Genomic DNA, 20,614 nt, shown 5'->3' with positions numbered 1-20,614 from the left:
CATGTAGTATTGGTATTTGTGTTGTGTTGCTTGCATTTGAATAGCAGATTTTTTATACCAAATTTAAGTGACCTATCGGCTTATCTTTTGACTTATGATTTTGATGTTCTAAATTCAACTGAAACTTGGCTTTCTTGTAGCATTAATAGTTATGTTCTACAGATACCAGTTTATTCCTTTGTAAGAAATGATACAGACAGAAGGTAGGTAATAAAACTGAGTATTTGCTAACATAACATTGTCCTAATCTTGAAAATGAATCTACTATGCTTAAACAATAGGTTTGACCAAATCTTATGGTATCACAATAAACATGTGGAAAGGGTTTTATGGTAACTCTAAAATTGGTTTTTCTACCTTACTATGGACAGTAAAATCATCATTTTTATCTTTATTCAAATCATTTTCAATATTATCTTCATTATTATCATTTTCATTTAAGTGAGTTCCTTCATTATCATAATTTTCATTATTATCATTATTAATATTCTGATTCGGATTATTAGTATTATTATCATGAGCATTCAAGAGCTCTCAACATTCATCTGATTCTTCTTCAGTAACTTGATTAATCATTGACGGTAATTCGTCTTCATCTACTTCTTCATAAGTAGCTTCTTTAATCAATTTCATGAATTCTTCATAATCAATTCCATTAAAATCAATATTTTTATTATTTACTTCCTTCTTCTTTTTACTTCGAATAATATATATCATTATATTTATATTTGAATGCATAAAAATGAACTGTATCATCTTGAACATTATAGACCATTCCAATTGGTCTAAACCACACGCAATTCGTGGTAACTCTAAATATTTCTCATTATTATTTTCACATAATTTACGTAAATCTATTAACGCTTTAAAAACTTTTTCATAATAAAATTATTTTGTAATTGAATAGTTAATATTTCTATTATCTCGGTTAATAAATAAATAATAAATAAAAGCAACTTCTCCTGTTGACTTTTTTTGCGATTTAATTCATTGATTCCTTCATATTTTTGTTTAAACGTTAAAGCAAAACCTTTATTCATATGAAAATCTTTTGATACACAATGGGCTAACGCATATTTTTTAGGGGCTTTAAATAAATTACCTTCTTGTTCTTGAACATTAAAATTTTCTTTAATTTCTTTTTTATCGTAAAGTTTCAAAAATTCTTCGTAATTCAAATGATCGGTTGAGTTTAAAACAATTCTACTAAGGGCATCGGCATTATTATTTGAACCTTTTTTATATTTAATTTCATAATCATATTCTTCCAATTTAATACGCCATCTCATTAAGCGTGAATTTGGTTCCTTTGAAGAAAATGGCCATGTCAAAGTTTTATGATCCGTGTATATCGTAAATTTTCTTCCGTATAGATAGGGTCTAAAATGCTTACATGACCAAACTATTGCGTGGAGTTCTTTTTCGATTGTACTATATCTCGTTTCTGCTGGGTTCAATGTTCTAATTGCATAAGCTATTGGTAGGTCATTCGGATGATTACCTTGAGATAAAATAATTCCAATTGCAAAACCTGATGCGTCGGTACTAAGCACAAAGGGCTCATTGAAATTCGGATATCGCAATATAGGGTGATTCAATAAATTTCTTTTACATACTTCAAAGGCTTCAATATATTTCGGAACTATAATATTAATTTTTGCGTCTTTCTTCAAACATTCCGTTAATGGTTTTGTAATTTTCGAGAAATTAGGAATGAATTTTCTATAATAACCAACTAAGCCAAGAAATGACTTAATTTCTTTTTGTGTTCTAGGAATAGGGAAATGCATAACCGCTTTTAATTTATTTGGATTGGGTTTAATTTTTTCAGGGGTAATAATATGTCCTAAAAATTCAATTTCATTTTTGAAAAAGTGGCATTTGTCTAATTGTATTTTCAAATTATCTTTCTTCAAAGCAAAATCAAGAATAGTATGAATATCAGCTAAGTGTTGTGCGGGTGTATCAGAAAATATAATAACAACATCCATGTAAAGATAGCGAATTTTTTCAATATATTTTTTTAAAACGTCATTCATTAATCTTTGAAAAGATGCTGGGGCATTTTTTAAGCCGAAAGACATTCTTAGAAATTCATAATGACCATCTTCAACAGTGAAAGCTGTTTTTTCAATTGAATCTTCATCAACTTCTATTTGATGAAATCCGGACGCTAAATGAAGCACGGTAAAATGTTTTTTATTTCCTAATTTGTCCAATATACTTTCAATTTGAGGTAGAGGATATTTGTCATCAATTGTTTTATCGTTTGATTTTCTGTAATCAATTGCCATACGCCATTTTGTTTTACCTGATAAATCTTGTTTCTTTGGAACAATAACAACTGGAAAAGACCATGGGGAAATGCTAGTTCGTACAATCTTTTTATCTAATATGTCTTTAATTTTACTTTTTACTTCTTCGCGATGAATTTCAGGATATCTATAAATCTTACAATGGGTTGTCTATTTAATTTCGGTTCTAAATGACACAGATCAATTGAAATCTCTGTTTGATTCTGACAAACTTGTTGGTAGTAAAAAGGTATTTAACAATTATCATTACAAATAATTTGATTTTTGAAATCTAAGTTAAGTCCGTATTTATTCAGGAAATCTGCACCAATTAAACCATCATAATTTTTATGAAATTTATACAAAATAAAAAATAAAAATCATTTGTTCTGAATTCTGAAAATAATGGTAATAAAACTTTTTCATCAGAAGTTTGCTTTCTTAAACAAGCAGTTAATGTAGTTGATTTTTTGAAAATATTTTTAGGAAAATGATTGTACGCAAATTTTGGATCTAATAAACAAACTGAATATCAATTAATAATTTACACTTTGGATTTGTGAATTCAATATACGGTAATTGATTAGAGCGATTTAATCACGCCGTTCTGGCGGATTATTATTTCGATAATTAGGATTTGGTTTGAAAACATTTTGATTATCATTTTTATTATATCGATTTCCAAATACTTGCTAATTAGTCGGATGATTATATTTCACTGGACGTTGGTTTAAATGTATCGGTTGCGAAGGAAATTGTATATTTCTTTGATTATTTTGATTGAAGTGATTGAAATTATTTGCTGGACGATTGTAATTATTTGCTGGGCGATTAAAATGTGTAAAATTCATTTTTCGATTATTTTGGTTGAAACTATTAGAAAAGTTATTCTTATGAATCTGTTGAGGCTTATTTCGTCTGCTTCTATCAAATAATTCGTATTGTTCTAAGTTAGAAATATAATCTTTTACAGCATTCACAGTATCATCAAAGCTATAGTCGTTATTCATAATTAAATGCGTTCTCAATTCGGAGGGTGAATTTGAAAGAAACACTGTTTTGCAAATTTTTAGAATATTTGATTTATAAAGTAATTTTTCTGGATCAGTTATTGGATCTGCATCTATTCGATAATTAATTCGTATTTTTAAGGCAATTATGCGGTCTATAAAATTCAATGAATCTTCATGAGGCTTTTTATTTAAAAATTGTAACTGATGGATTAATACGTCTAGGTTGATAAGATCTCCAAATTTAGTATAGAGAAATTGTTTGAGAAGTTCCCAATTATTAGGAATATCGGAAGTTAATACTTCAGCACGAGCTCTATTAATTAATTTTGATTTTACAACAGTAAAGCAATAATTTTTAACGATTTGGTTCTAATTAGCGAACATCCTTAAATAATGAAATGAAAGAATATTGGGATTCTTGGACTAATTTTCTTTATTGTTCTTCAATACAATGCCGACGTTTCGAAACGACTTGTTTTTTTTTCAAGGCTAAAAATTTTTAAACACATTAAAATTTTTCATGATTTTCTGATGTGCCGCCCCGGCAGAGTGCCCGGTCCTGACGGCGGCCCTGTGTTTACAAACATAGTCACCGACGATATACAGGCTGCTACAGGAAATTATTCTATTTGTATATCGCATTGATTTTCGTAGTACCTAGCGGGTGAATTGAGAAGAGATTAATTGTGGAGGTTGCAGAAAAATTATGATGGTTAGAGAGCCTTCTTCTTCTTCTTCCTCTTTCAATAGGACCAAGTCCTGTTCAATCCTGTACATTTGGCCCTCTTCTGGGATCTTCCTCCGATACTGAACTCCAGCTCTCGTACGTACCACCTTTTTGGTGGTTTTCCTACAGGTCTGCGTTTGTTCGGTTTCTGATTTTTAGCCCACTTTGCCCATCTGTCTTCTGGCATTCTTTCTACGAGATCCCTCGAGAACCGTTTTCGTGTCCTGACCCATCTCACCACATCCTGTACGCCCAATTCTGCTCTTATGTCACTTCTTATTCGGTCCCTTAGAGTGACTCCCTTGATGGTTCGCAATATTTTCATCTCTGTGGTTCTCATTATGCTTTTTGTTTTCGATGTTTCGGCTCTAGTTTCTGAGGCATACGTGAGAATAGGTCTTACACACGTTTTGTAGATTCTGGTCTTGCTCTGTGAACTCATCGCTTTGTTCCTCCACACTATATCTCTCAGATAGCCGCTGACTCTCGATGCCTTTATCGATTGTGTTCGTGCCTCTTCTAATAGGTTTCTTTCACACGATATATTTGTTTCCAGGTAATTGAATCTTGATACCTGCTGTATTATTCCACTATCGACTGCCAATTTGCATCTAATAGGATTTTTAGAGATGACCATTGATTGTGTCTTGTTGATGGAAATGCTCATATTAAATTTTTCAGCGGATATTTTCATCTTATATAATAGACATTGCACGGCATCTTCATTTCCTGCTACGACAACACCATCGTCTGCGTAAAACAACACCTTTAGGGATCGGTCACCCATTCAGTATCCTGCATTGACTCTGTTGACATCCTCTACAATTTGGTCTATTATGATGTTGAATAGAGTTGGGCTGAGACTGTCTCCCTGTCGAATACCAGCATTGATTTGAAGTACTTCAGAGAGTCCTTCCTTAGTTTTAATTCTTGTTCTGGTTCCTCTATAAAGTTCTTTAATGATTCTTTGGTACTTATAGTCTATGTTGTTTTTCTCAAGACTCCTTATTACGTCGCTTAGGCGTATCCTATCAAATGCTTTGGTGAAGTCCACAAAACAGACAGACATGGGTTTATTGAACTCTATCGACTTTTGCACTAACTGACGAACTATGAATATTGCGTCCACAGTTGATCTATTAGGCCTGAATTCTAGTTGTTCTTCGGATATTGGTATCTTAGAGAGTAATCCATATATCTATGTACCTACTACAACTACAGCTCCACACATTCTTTAACAGATATTATAGGGAACGATATCAATGTGATTTACTCAAAATATCACAACTCGAATATGCCCTCTATGGACTTCTCGAATTGTTCGATCGGCCGCATACATATTAACATTCCGATATGAATCGATAGAAAATTTTTGCAATCGTAATTCACATTCAATTCAAAATGTGATCGTCGGAAAAATCTTGTAATAACTCCTTTATTAATTGAGCGATTAATGATCTCGAACATTAATCTCAATCATTAATCGCTTTCATTAATTTAGTTTGATTGAATAACTATTTCAACACAATACCCGATTATAATATCATAGCATGAAAAGATTATCGTGATGTTCTCGAAATTCTCTAAGAAAATTGAAATTTTCGAAAACTGCTAAGAATTATCTTGAAAAAAACACCTTGTAAAATTTCAACCTTTATTTAATTTTTATCATATAATAGGTGCATATAAGAACTAGTTGGGTTGGTTCCCACAAGTCACAATACCGTCACCCAGTTACAGGAACGTCGAAGAAATGTATTATCAGAAATCTACACATTATTTACAAATTTTCAATGTTTAATTTTATATTTAAATATAACGCCTTGCATTTTTTACATTCTCCATATCAGGAATTGTGAGACGATCAATTACCATATTCACGAAAACTGATGGTAATTTCCATTCCCACATTCTGTTCAAACTGTCTGCACATGCATTCATCAATTCCAACCTCCTTTGTCCTTTCGCATACTTGTAATGAATGTCTGGGCCATAAATTGGATATGAGCTTATTTCGAATGTCCTCATTGCTTCAGCGATATAATAGTTATCGGCGTACATTCCTACTTGTTTTATACTTCTAGTCAGAAGTTTCCAATAAGTGATGAATGTATTCTCAATTTTGATAGATTTGAGGATCTCAATTTCTTGATAACACATTTTCAAGTAAGTGCTTGCGTCCTTTCGTTCTCTCAAGATCTCCCCTAGACTTTCGTGCATTGCAGCCCCCTTTGAAACTTCCAAGGCAATAAATTTTAGGATAGTCCTGCTCATTTCGTTCAATTCTTCCGTGCTTACAATATGAGGTAAGAGAAAATGAATAGCATAGTCTGCAGTTATATCAAGATGAGCACCGTGTCTTAGAAGTAATAAAGCCATTGGCTCAACGTCTCTTTTCAAGCTTAGATACAGTGGTGTGCATCCGCGGAAATCCTTGGTCTCCAAATCAAATCCTCTTTCTAGGAAAAGCTCCACCACTTCTGCAGCCTCCTCTGTTGTTTCTTTCGACCGAGAGATTAATGTGTGCATAGGAGTATAACCCATATGGGTGGTTCTAGAATATAAAGAGTTATATTCCATACATTTCTCAATGATCTTTTTAGAGTCTTTATTATGAACACAGTGACAAGCACAATGTAGAGGAGTTCTCCCCTGCGCATCTGTAATTTTCATGTTTCCCCCATGCTCGATAAGTAAATTTATGAATTTTAACCTGTGCCAATATACAGCACGATGAAGTGGGGTTTCTTTGTATTCGTTGTTGCGTCTATTGACATCGGCCTTATTCACTGACAATATTTTTCTCGTTGTCTTGTAAAATCCTCTTTCGATAGCAATATGAAGTGCTGTATCTGTCGAGATTCCGTGTTGCATGTTGATGTCTCTAAGGTAATTCACCATCAAATTGAACATATTTTTATCTGAAAAATGAAGAAGAATATTGAAACCGTTTTTGTAAAAAATTTGCAACGCTAAATCAATTATGTAGACCTTCCGAAGAAGCTTCTATAATGAATCCATAATATACATATAGGGTATAAAAGGTACCTTTGTTATAAGGAAGGTTTGTCAATTATTTTCGCAATGTTTCGCTAGATGGATTTTCCACCCTGTATATTTCATGTCGATTTTTTATATGTCACTTGTGAAAGCCGCAATATTTGACCGATAATCGTCCATTATGCAGAAAATATCGAGAACAATCAATGATTTCGCATAAAATCAAAATTTAAAATATTCTTTCGATGTAGAAACGAACTAATTAATTACAAATGTAGAACATTATAAAAGAAAAAACAGTTGAGGTCCGCCCAGGCAAAACTGGACACTCTATGTAAGCGTATGTAACTTTGTACAGATCGTACGACTAGATGGCAAAGAATAAAACATTAAATTCTTATCATTCTCCTGAATGGAGATATGGGCCAACCCACGCTTGTTGCAAGACCATGCATTATATACAGGGTTACAATGAATTCCCAAAGAACAGTCAATTATTTCAAAATATATGGGATCAAAACATGTCCCTCATAAAAATTTTAGGTCTGTTACAAATCTACAAGTATGTAGATTTGATATTACATAGTATTTTGATATCTGTGATAAATCGATATGTACAGGCTCGCTCACAAAGTTGTGGAGATTTATGTTTTTTCAATGGAAATTCATTGGTTCCCTAAATATCATTACACTTCGTTCAGTTACCACAAACACAAAATAAATTGCTAGAAACAAGGTAACACTAAATTACAATTTATCGTAGAAATGTCTTTGCATATTTGCAACCATTTTCCTTCTTAAGATGAATAAAAACAAATAAAATTTGAGTCAACAATGAAAACGATCAATATACATATCGATACATATAAACATAGTTTTCCTAAAAAAAAAAATATAACCATCATTCTCTACAACTTAGTGAGCAACCAATTTACCAGGGATACGTAAGTTTTTAATAGTCCTTTAACTTTTATATAAGACGTTTTTTTTATAACTCCTTATATTTTGTAAATATGAATAATAAATTAAACGAATTCTTTGGTATTTTATGGGATATATAAGATATATTATAACCTATATCGAAATAATAATTTAAATGCAATTACTCACTTCCTTCTCTCAGTATCACTTCAGCCACGTTAGTTATGAATCCGTACGCTTTTATCCACTCCTCGTAATTTGCACCTTTTTTCAATAGAAATTTGATTTTTTCTTCATAATCAGATACAAGTACGGACTCCTGGTGGTAATTAATCTCAAAAGAATATAATTTCGACGTGACTAAACCCAAAGGAGTAATGTACGGGTAGCAATTTGCCTCACAGTCAACAGGAAATTTTTTTGAACCCACCATTTTCTTAACTGATTCAAGCGTGCCATTAATACATGCTTCATGAAGTGGATCAGCTTCCTTGTCGTACAGAGGCATTTTTGAATTATCTGTCGTTCTCATATGTACACAAAAATATTTTACTGTTTCACGTATAAGTTCACTACACTACACTATCTTCGTCTTGTTATTTTTTTCACGAAAACTCTACAAACAAGCTGATCCACTTCATGAAGCATGTATTAATGGCACGCTTGAATCAGTTAAGAAAATGGTGGGTTCAAAAAAATTTCCTGTTGACTGTGAGGCAAATTGCTACCCGTACATTACTCCTTTGGGTTTAGTCACGTCGAAATTATATTCTTTTGAGATTAATTACCACCAGGAGTCCGTACTTGTATCTGATTATGAAGAAAAAATCAAATTTCTATTGAAAAAAGGTGCAAATTACGAGGAGTGGATAAAAGCGTACGGATTCATAACTAACGTGGCTGAAGTGATACTGAGAGAAGGAAGTGAGTAATTGCATTTAAATTATTATTTCGATATAGGTTATAATATATCTTATATATCCCATAAAATACCAAAGAATTCGTTCAATTTATTATTCATATTTACAAAATATAAGGAGTTATAAAAAAAACGTCTTATATAAAAGTTAAAGGACTATTAAAAACTTACGTATCCCTGGTAAATTGGTTGCTCACTAAGTTGTAGAGAATGATGGTTATATTTTTTTTTTTAGGAAAACTATGTTTATATGTATCGATATGTATATTGATCGTTTTCATTGTTGACTCAAATTTTATTCGTTTTTATTCATCTTAAGAAGGAAAATGGTTGCAAATATGCAAAGACATTTCTACGATAAATTGTAATTTAGTGTTACCTTGTTTCTAGCAATTTATTTTGTGTTTGTGGTAACTGAACGAAGTGTAATGATATTTAGGGAACCAATGAATTTCCATTGAAAAAACATAAATCTCCACAACTTTGTGAGCGAGCCTGTACATATAGATTTATCACAGATATCAAAATACTATGTAATATCAAATCTACATACTTGTAGATTTGTAACAGACCTAAAATTTTTATGAGGGACATGTTTTGATCCCATATATTTTGAAATAATTGACTGTTCTTTGGGAATTCATTGTAACCCTGTATATAATGCATGGTCTTGCAACAAGCGTGGGTTGGCCCATATCTCCATTCAGGAGAATGATAAGAATTTAATGTTTTATTCTTTGCCATCTAGTCGTACGATCTGTACAAAGTTACATACGCTTACATAGAGTGTCCAGTTTTGCCTGGGCGGACCTCAACTGTTTTTTCTTTTATAATGTTCTACATTTGTAATTAATTAGTTCGTTTCTACATCGAAAGAATATTTTAAATTTTGATTTTATGCGAAATCATTGATTGTTCTCGATATTTTCTGCATAATGGACGATTATCGGTCAAATATTGCGGCTTTCACAAGTGACATATAAAAAATCGACATGAAATATACAGGGTGGAAAATCCATCTAGCGAAACATTGCGAAAATAATTGACAAACCTTCCTTATAACAAAGGTACCTTTTATACCCTATATGTATATTATGGATTCATTATAGAAGCTTCTTCGGAAGATCTACATAATTGATTTAGCGTTGCAAATTTTTTACAAAAACGGTTTCAATATTCTTCTTCATTTTTCAGATAAAAATATGTTCAATTTGATGGTGAATTACCTTAGAGACATCAACATGCAACACGGAATCTCGACAGATACAGCACTTCATATTGCTATCGAAAGAGGATTTTACAAGACAACGAGAAAAATATTGTCAGTGAATAAGGCCGATGTCAATAGACGCAACAACGAATACAAAGAAACCCCACTTCATCGTGCTGTATATTGGCACAGGTTAAAATTCATAAATTTACTTATCGAGCATGGGGGAAACATGAAAATTACAGATGCGCAGGGGAGAACTCCTCTACATTGTGCTTGTCACTGTGTTCATAATAAAGACTCTAAAAAGATCATTGAGAAATGTATGGAATATAACTCTTTATATTCTAGAACCACCCATATGGGTTATACTCCTATGCACACATTAATCTCTCGGTCGAAAGAAACAACAGAGGAGGCTGCAGAAGTGGTGGAGCTTTTCCTAGAAAGAGGATTTGATTTGGAGACCAAGGATTTCCGCGGATGCACACCACTGTATCTAAGCTTGAAAAGAGACGTTGAGCCAATGGCTTTATTACTTCTAAGACACGGTGCTCATCTTGATATAACTGCAGACTATGCTATTCATTTTCTCTTACCTCATATTGTAAGCACGGAAGAATTGAACGAAATGAGCAGGACTATCCTAAAATTTATTGCCTTGGAAGTTTCAAAGGGGGCTGCAATGCACGAAAGTCTAGGGGAGATCTTGAGAGAACGAAAGGACGCAAGCACTTACTTGAAAATGTGTTATCAAGAAATTGAGATCCTCAAATCTATCAAAATTGAGAATACATTCATCACTTATTGGAAACTTCTGACTAGAAGTATAAAACAAGTAGGAATGTACGCCGATAACTATTATATCGCTGAAGCAATGAGGACATTCGAAATAAGCTCATATCCAATTTATGGCCCAGACATTCATTACAAGTATGCGAAAGGACAAAGGAGGTTGGAATTGATGAATGCATGTGCAGACAGTTTGAACAGAATGTGGGAATGGAAATTACCATCAGTTTTCGTGAATATGGTAATTGATCGTCTCACAATTCCTGATATGGAGAATGTAAAAAATGCAAGGCGTTATATTTAAATATAAAATTAAACATTGAAAATTTGTAAATAATGTGTAGATTTCTGATAATACATTTCTTCGACGTTCCTGTAACTGGGTGACGGTATTGTGACTTGTGGGAACCAACCCAACTAGTTCTTATATGCACCTATTATATGATAAAAATTAAATAAAGGTTGAAATTTTACAAGGTGTTTTTTTCAAGATAATTCTTAGCAGTTTTCGAAAATTTCAATTTTCTTAGAGAATTTCGAGAACATCACGATAATCTTTTCATGCTATGATATTATAATCGGGTATTGTGTTGAAATAGTTATTCAATCAAACTAAATTAATGAAAGCGATTAATGATTGAGATTAATGTTCGAGATCATTAATCGCTCAATTAATAAAGGAGTTATTACAAGATTTTTCCGACGATCACATTTTGAATTGAATGTGAATTACGATTGCAAAAATTTTCTATCGATTCATATCGGAATGTTAATATGTATGCGGCCGATCGAACAATTCGAGAAGTCCATAGAGGGCATATTCGAGTTGTGATATTTTGAGTAAATCACATTGATATCGTTCCCTATAATATCTGTTAAAGAATGTGTGGAGCTGTAGTTGTAGTAGGTACATAGATATATGGATTACTCTCTAAGATACCAATATCCGAAGAACAACAAGAATTCAGGCCTAATAGATCAACTGTGGACGCAATATTCATAGTTCGTCAGTTAGTGCAAAAGTCGATAGAGTTCAATAAACCCATGTCTGTCTGTTTTGTGGACTTCACCAAAGCATTTGATAGGATACGCCTAAGCGACGTAATAAGGAGTCTTGAGAAAAACAACATAGACTATAAGTACCAAAGAATCATTAAAGAACTTTATAGAGGAACCAGAACAAGAATTAAAACTAAGGAAGGACTCTCTGAAGTACTTCAAATCAATGCTGGTATTCGACAGGGAGACAGTCTCAGCCCAACTCTATTCAACATCATAATAGACCAAATTGTAGAGGATGTCAACAGAGTCAATGCAGGATACTGAATGGGTGACCGATCCCTAAAGGTGTTGTTTTACGCAGACGATGGTGTTGTCGTAGCAGGAAATGAAGATGCCGTGCAATGTCTATTATATAAGATGAAAATATCCGCTGAAAAATTTAATATGAGCATTTCCATCAACAAGACACAATCAATGGTCATCTCTAAAAATCCTATTAGATGCAAATTGGCAGTCGATAGTGGAATAATACAGCAGGTATCAAGATTCAATTACCTGGAAACAAATATATCGTGTGAAAGAAACCTATTAGAAGAGGCACGAACACAATCGATAAAGGCATCGAGAGTCAGCGGCTATCTGAGAGATATAGTGTGGAGGAACAAAGCGATGAGTTCACAGAGCAAGACCAGAATCTACAAAACGTGTGTAAGACCTATTCTCACGTATGCCTCAGAAACTAGAGCCGAAACATCGAAAACAAAAAGCATAATGAGAACCACAGAGATGAAAATATTGCGAACCATCAAGGGAGTCACTCTAAGGGACCGAATAAGAAGTGACATAAGAGCAGAATTGGGCGTACAGGATGTGGTGAGATGGGTCAGGACACGAAAACGGTTCTCGAGGGATCTCGTAGAAAGAATGCCAGAAGACAGATGGGCAAAGTGGGCTAAAAATCAGAAACCGAACAAACGCAGACCTGTAGGAAAACCACCAAAAAGGTGGTACGTACGAGAGCTGGAGTTCGGTATCGGAGGAAGATCCCAGAAGAGGGCCAAATGTACAGGATTGAACAGGACTTGGTCCTATTGAAAGAGGAAGAAGAAGAAGAAGGCTCTCTAACCATCATAATTTTTCTGCAACCTCCACAATTAATCTCTTCTCAATTCACCCGCTAGGTACTACGAAAATCAATGCGATATACAAATAGAATAATTTCCTGTAGCAGCCTGTATATCGTCGGTGACTATGTTTGTAAACACAGGGCCGCCGTCAGGACCGGGCACTCTGCCGGGGCGGCACATCAGAAAATCATGAAAAATTTTAATGTGTTTAAAAATTTTTAGCCTTGAAAAAGAAACAAGTCGTTTCGAAACGTCGGCATTGTATTGAAGAACAATAAAGAAAATTAGTCCAAGAATCCCAATATTCTTTCATTTCATTATTTAAGGATGTTCGCTAATGAGAACCAAATCGTTAAAAATTATTGCTTTGCTATTGTAAAATCAAAATCAATTAATAGAGCTCGTGCTGAAGTATTAACTTCCGATATTCCTAATAATTGGGAACTTCTCAAACAATTTCTCTATACTAAATTTGGAGATCTTATCAACCTAGACGTATTAATCCATCAGTTACAATTTTTAAATAAAAAGCCTCATGAAGATTCATTGAATTTTATAGACCGCATAATTGCCTTAAAAATACGAATTAATTATCGAATAGATGCAGATCCAATAACTGATCCAGAAAAATTACTTTATAAATCAAATATTCTAAAAATTTGCAAAACAGTGTTTATTTCAAATTCACCCTCCGAATTGAGAACGCATTTAATTATGAATAACGACTATAGCTTTGATGATACTGTGAATGCTGTAAAAGATTATATTTCTAACTTAGAACAATACGAATTATTTGATAGAAGCAGACGAAATAAGCCTCAACAGATTCATAAGAATAACTTTTCTAATAGTTTCAACCAAAATAATCGAAAAATGAATTTTACACATTTTAATCGCCCAGCAAATAATTACAATCGTCCAGCAAATAATTTCAATCACTTCAATCAAAATAATCAAAGAAATATACAATTTCCTTCGCAACCGATACATTTAAACCAACGTCCAGTGAAATATAATCATCCGACTAATCAGCAAGTATTTGGAAATCGATATAATAAAAATGATAATCAAAATGTTTTCAAACCAAATCCTAATTATCGAAATAATAATCCGCCAGAACGGCGTGATTAAATCGCTCTAATCAATTACCGTATATTGAATTCACAAATCCAAAGTGTAAATTATTAATTGATATTCAGTTTGTTTATTAGATCCAAAATTTGCGTACAATCATTTTCCTAAAAACATTTTCAAAAAATCAACTACATTAACTGCTTGTTTAATCAACTACATTAACTGCTTGTTTAAGAAAGCAAACTTCTGATGAAAAAGTTTTATTACCATTATTTTCAGAATTCAGAACAAATGATTTTTATTTTTTATTTTGTATAAATTTCATAAAAATTATGATGGTTTAATTGGTGCAGATTTCCTGAATAAATACGGACTTAACTTAGATTTCAAAAATCAAATTATTTGTAATGATAATTGTTAAATACCTTTTTACTACCAACAAGTTTGTCAGAATCAAACAGAGATTTCAATTGATCTGTGTCATTTAGAACCGAAATTAAATAGACAACCCATTGTAAGATTTATAGATATCCTGAAATTCATCGCGAAGAAGTAAAAAGTAAAATTAAAGACATATTAGATAAAAAGATTGTACGAACTAGCATTTCCCCATGGTCTTTTCCTGTTGTTATTGTTCCAAAGAAACAAGATTTATCAGGTAAAACAAAATGGCGTATGGCAATTGATTACAGAAAATCAAACGATAAAACAATTGATGACAAATATCCTCTACCTCAAATTGAAAGTATATTGGACAAATTAGGAAATAAAAAACATTTTACCGTGCTTCATTTAGCGTCCGGATTTCATCAAATAGAAGTTGATGAAGATTCAATTGAAAAAACAGCTTTCACTGTTGAAGATGGTCATTATGAATTTCTAAGAATGTCTTTCGGCTTAAAAAATGCCCCAGCATCTTTTCAAAGATTAATGAATGACGTTTTAAAAAAATATATTGAAAAAATTCGCTATCTTTACATGGATGTTGTTATTATATTTTCTGATACACCCGCACAACACTTAGCTGATATTCATACTATTCTTGATTTTGCTTTGAAGAAAGATAATTTGAAAATACAATTAGACAAATGCCACTTTTTCAAAAATGAAATTGAATTTTTAGGACATATTATTACCCCTGAAAAAATTAAACCCAATCCAAATAAATTAAAAGCGGTTATGCATTTCCCTATTCCTAGAACACAAAAAGAAATTAAGTCATTTCTTGGCTTAGTTGGTTATTATAGAAAATTCATTCCTAATTTCTCGAAAATTACAAAACCATTAACGGAATGTTTGAAGAAAGACGCAAAAATTAATATTATAGTTCCGAAATATATTGAAGCCTTTGAAGTATGTCAAAGAAATTTATTGAATCACCCTATATTTCGATATCCGAATTTCAATGAGCCCTTTGTGCTTAGTACCGACGCATCAGGTTTTGCAATTGGAATTATTTTATCTCAAGGTAATCATCCGAATGACCTACCAATAGCTTATGCAATTAGAACATTGAACCCAGCAGAAACGAGATATAGTACAATCGAAAAAGAACTCCACGCAATAGTTTGGTCATGTAAGCATTTTAGACCCTATCTATACGGAAGAAAATTTACGATATACACGGATCATAAAACTTTGACATGGCCATTTTCTTCAAAGGAACCAAATTCACGCTTAATGAGATGGCGTATTAAATTGGAAGAATATGATTATGAAATTAAATATAAAAAAGGTTCAAATAATAATGCCGATGCCCTTAGTAGAATTGTTTTAAACTCAACCGATCATTTGAATTACGAAGAATTTTTGAAACTTTACGATAAAAAAGAAATTAAAGAAAATTTTAATGTTCAAGAACAAGAAGGTAATTTATTTAAAGCCCCTAAAAAATATGCGTTAGCCCATTGTGTATCAAAAGATTTTCATATGAATAAAGGTTTTGCTTTAACGTTTAAACAAAAATATGAAGGAATCAATGAATTAAATCGCAAAAAAAGTCAACAGGAGAAGTTGCTTTTATTTATTATTTATTTATTAACCGAGATAATAGAAATATTAACTATTCAATTACAAAATAATTTTATTATGAAAAAGTTTTTAAAGCGTTAATAGATTTACGTAAATTATGTGAAAATAATAATGAGAAATATTTAGAGTTACCACGAATTGCGTGTGGTTTAGACCAATTGGAATGGTCTATAATGTTCAAGATGATACAGTTCATTTTTATGCATTCAAATATAAATATAATGATATATATTATTCGAAGTAAAAAGAAGAAGGAAGTAAATAATAAAAATATTGATTTTAATGGAATTGATTATGAAGAATTCATGAAATTGATTAAAGAAGCTACTTATGAAGAAGTAGATGAAGACGAATTACCGTCAATGATTAATCAAGTTACTGAAGAAGAATCAGATGAATGTTGAGAGCTCTTGAATGCTCATGATAATAATACTAATAATCCGAATCAGAATATTAATAATGATAATAATGAAAATTATGATAATGAAGGAACTCACTTAAATGAAAATGATAATAATGAAGATAATATTGAAAATGATTTGAATAAAGATAAAAATGATGATTTTACTGTCCATAGTAAGGTAGAAAAACCAATTTTAGAGTTACCATAAAACCCTTTCCACATGTTTATTGTGATACCATAAGATTTGGTCAAACCTATTGTTTAAGCATAGTAGATTCATTTTCAAGATTAGGACAATGTTATGTTAGCAAATACTCAGTTTTATTACCTACCTTCTGTCTGTATCATTTCTTACAAAGGAATAAACTGGTATCTGTAGAACATAACTATTAATGCTACAAGAAAGCCAAGTTTCAGTTGAATTTAGAACATCAAAATCATAAGTCAAAAGATAAGCCGATAGGTCACTTAAATTTGGTATAAAAAATCTGCTATTCAAATGCAAGCAACACAACACAAATACCAATACTACATGCTGCGAGAAAATAAAAAGAGTATCATCAACTATATACGAGTGCTCAAGGTTCTCAAACAAAAAACAAATAAAGGAAAATTATAACTCATAAGCAGAAAAAAAATTACAATAACAATGAGATAGCGGGGCTCAAAAGGCAGGTAAAGAATACAAGAAAAAAGCCAATACTGATAAATTAACAAATAGTAGATATCGATTGAAATTTATTCTGGGAGGATTCTGCATTTCTTGAAATTTTTACGGTTTTAACTCCCCATTTCTGGAACGAAATCAACTAAAAAAAATTGAAATAAACGATTTGCTACTGCGTGATTGATTTTGTTCCAGAGATTGGGAGTGAAAACCCTCAAAAGTTTCAGCAAATAGTAGATATTTGTAGAATTAACGGTTTCCATGCCTAGGTACGAAATTTTTTTTATAGCGTACTTGGAATGGCCGTGAAAACTAATATTATATTATACGCACATCATAAGACAAGTGGATTCGAAATAATAATTGAAAAATAAAATTGTAGAAAGACCACAAACAAGCGTGAACAAAGTTTTTGAGGTGGTTTTTGGGTGGCAGAGATCAACTTTCGACACGCATATCTCCCAGAAAAATCATCGTACATCTGAATGTGATACATATTCTAAAAGGGAAAGTAATCTTGTAATAAATCTCGAAATTTCATCGAGCTCCGTGCAACCGTATGGTTTTGACGAGTTTTTAAGTTTTTAACTGGTTTTGGGAATTTTTCGAAGGTCAACTTTCAACCATCGTATCTCCCAGAAAAATTATCATTAGATCCTAATGCAATACCCGGAGCAATCGTCTAGTAATAAATATCGACATTTCATCGACTTCGCTGTAACCGTTCGGTTTTGACGAATTTTTAACTCACTCCATCTTATTCGAAAATCAACGATGATTCCGAACAATTCAATTTCAAAATGGAAAGGTCGAAATCTGAAAATAAGAATTAGGAGAGCGCATCTGAGATAATATCGTTTGCTAAGGACACAAAGGGGTGATTTCATGCCGACATGAAATGTTTAAGAAAGAAAACTACCTGGCAATAATTTCTACAAAGGTAGGATGTTATCAACAATACCCAATTTCCTGGAATTTCATTACAGTTTGATAATTTGAAATGAATCATATCTTTTACTCTCTCATAAAATTTCAAAGAGGGTAATCCTAGCTTAAGGAGGCTATTCAAACTAAATTTGTTTAATGAGTAGGTAATCGGAATGTTTCGAGAAATTTTGATGACAAGTGAAATGACTATAAGAAGTACTTCTTGGCTCTTCCTTCAGTTCAAGAACGACAGAGCACAGAGAGGGTTTGCAGAGTTTTCGTGAAAAAAACAACAAGACGAAGATAGTGTAGTGTAGTGAACTTATACGTGAAACAGTAAAATATTTTTGTGTACATATGAGAACGACAGATAATTCAAAAATGCCTCTGTACGACAAGGAAGCTGATCCACTTCATGAAGCATGTATTAATGGCACGCTTGAATCAGTTAAGAAAATGGTGGTTTCAAAAAATTTCCTGTTGACTGTGAGGCAAATTGCTACCCGTACATTACTCCTTTGGGTTTAGTCACGTCGAAATTATATTCTTTTGAGATTAATTACCACCAGGAGTCCGTACTTGTATCTGATTATGAAGAAAAAATCAAATTTCTATTGAAAAAAGGTGCAAATTACGAGGAGTGGATAAAAGCGTACGGATTCATAACTAACGTGGCTGAAGTGATACTGAGAGAAGGAAGTGAGTAATTGCATTTAAATTATTATTTCGATATAGGTTATAATATATCTTATATATCCCATAAAATACCAAAGAATTCGTTTAATTTATTATTCATATTTACAAAATATAAGGAGTTATAAAAAAAACGTCTTATATAAAAGTTAAAGGACTATTAAAAACTTACGTATCCCTGGTAAATTGGTTGCTCACTAAGTTGTAGAGAATGATGGTTATATTTTTTTTTTTAGGAAAACTATGTTTATATGTATCGTTTATTGATCGTATATTGATCGTTTTCATTGTTGACTCAAATTTTATTTGTTTTTATTCATCTTAAGAAGGAAAATGGTTGCAAATATGCAAAGACATTTCTACGATAAATTGTAATTTAGTGTTACCTTGTTTCTAGCAATTTATTTTGTGTTTGTGGTAACTGAACGAAGTGTAATGATATTTAGGGAACCAATGAATTTCCATTGAAAAAACATAAATCTCCACAACTTTGTGAGCGAGCCTGTACATATCGATTTATCACAGATATCAAAATACTATGTAATATCAAATCTACATACTTGTAGATTTGTAACAGACCTAAAATTTTTATGAGGGACATGTTTTGATCCCATATATTTTGAAATAATTGACTGTTCTTTGGGAATTCATTGTAACCCTGTATATAATGCATGGTCTTGCAACAAGCGTGGGTTGGCCCATATCTCCATTCAGGAGAATGATAAGAATTTAATGTTTTATTCTTTGCCATCTAGTCGTACGATCTGTACAAAGTTACATACGCTTACATAGAGTGTCCAGTTTTGCCTGGGCGGACCTCAACTGTTTTTTCTTTTATAATGTTCTACATTTGTAATTAATTAGTTCGTTTCTACATCGAAAGAATATTTTAAATTTTGATTTTATGCGAAATCATTGATTGTTCTCGATATTTTCTGCATAATAGACGATTATCGGTCAAATATTGCGGCTTTCACAAGTGACATATAAAAAATCGACATGAAATATACAGGGTGGAAAATCCATCTAGCGAAACATTGCGAAAATAATTGACAAACCTTCCTTATAACAAAGGTACCTTTTATACCCTATATGTATATTATGGATTCATTATAGAAGCTTCTTCGGAAGATCTACATAATTGATTTAGCGTTGCAAATTTTTTACAAAAACGGTTTCAATATTCTTCTTCATTTTTCAGATAAAAATATGTTCAATTTGATAGTGAATTACCTTAGAGACATCAACATGCAACACGGAATCTCGACAGATACAGCACTTCATATTGCTATCGAAAGAGGATTTTACAAGACAACGAGAAAAATATTGTCAGTGAATAAGGCCGATGTCAATAGACGCAACAACGAATACAAAGAAACCCCACTTCATCGTGCTGTATATTGGCACAGGTTAAAATTCATAAATTTACTTATCGAGCATGGGGGAAACATGAAAATTACAGATGCGCAGGGGAGAACTCCTCTACATTGTGCTTGTCACTGTGTTCATAATAAAGACTCTAAAAAGATCATTGAGAAATGTATGGAATATAACTCTTTATATTCTAGAACCACCCATATGGGTTATACTCCTATGCACACATTAATCTCTCGGTCGAAAGAAACAACAGAGGAGGCTGCAGAAGTGGTGGAGCTTTTCCTAGAAAGAGGATTTGATTTGGAGACCAAGGATTTCCGCGGATGCACACCACTGTATCTAAGCTTGAAAAGAGACGTTGAGCCAATGGCTTTATTACTTCTAAGACACGGTGCTCATCTTGATATAACTGCAGACTATGCTATTCATTTTCTCTT

At 32.4% G+C, this 20,614-nt stretch overlaps 4 protein-coding genes across 4 annotated transcripts; 2 read left to right on the top strand and 2 right to left on the bottom strand.

Moving 5' to 3' along the window:
- Nucleotides 1-4,050: 4,050 nt before the first annotated feature.
- On the bottom strand, nucleotides 4,051-4,821 carry LOC123308916. Its single transcript, XM_044891756.1, has one exon. It carries the CDS (start codon nucleotides 4,819-4,821, stop codon nucleotides 4,051-4,053), a length of 771 nt encoding a protein of 256 aa, XP_044747691.1.
- Nucleotides 4,822-8,565, bottom strand: LOC123308805. Its single transcript, XM_044891686.1, has 3 exons — nucleotides 8,145-8,565; nucleotides 5,871-6,955; nucleotides 4,822-5,211 (listed from the first exon to the last, which is right to left on the bottom strand). The coding sequence occupies exons 1-3, from the start codon at nucleotides 8,485-8,487 to the stop codon at nucleotides 4,822-4,824; spliced, it is 1,818 nt and encodes a 605-aa protein (XP_044747621.1). The 5' UTR covers nucleotides 8,488-8,565.
- Nucleotides 8,566-8,589: 24 nt separating this feature from the next.
- LOC123315914 (poly [ADP-ribose] polymerase tankyrase-1-like) lies at nucleotides 8,590-11,283 on the top strand. Its single transcript, XM_044901819.1, has 2 exons — nucleotides 8,590-8,879; nucleotides 10,069-11,283. The coding sequence occupies exons 1-2, from the start codon at nucleotides 8,636-8,638 to the stop codon at nucleotides 11,178-11,180; spliced, it is 1,356 nt and encodes a 451-aa protein (XP_044757754.1). The 5' UTR covers nucleotides 8,590-8,635; the 3' UTR covers nucleotides 11,181-11,283.
- Nucleotides 11,284-12,202: 919 nt separating this feature from the next.
- Nucleotides 12,203-12,973, top strand: LOC123308742. The gene has a single exon (XM_044891581.1). It carries the CDS (start codon nucleotides 12,203-12,205, stop codon nucleotides 12,971-12,973), a length of 771 nt encoding a protein of 256 aa, XP_044747516.1.
- The last annotated feature ends 7,641 nt before the right edge of the window (nucleotides 12,974-20,614 follow it).

The sequence above is a fragment of the Coccinella septempunctata genome, chromosome 1, assembly GCF_907165205.1.
Source record: "Coccinella septempunctata chromosome 1, icCocSept1.1, whole genome shotgun sequence".
In the NCBI taxonomy this organism is placed as follows: domain Eukaryota; kingdom Metazoa; phylum Arthropoda; class Insecta; order Coleoptera; family Coccinellidae; genus Coccinella; species Coccinella septempunctata.
The sequence above is the reverse complement of the archived record's forward strand: the minus strand, read 5'-3'. Positions and strand labels throughout refer to the sequence as shown.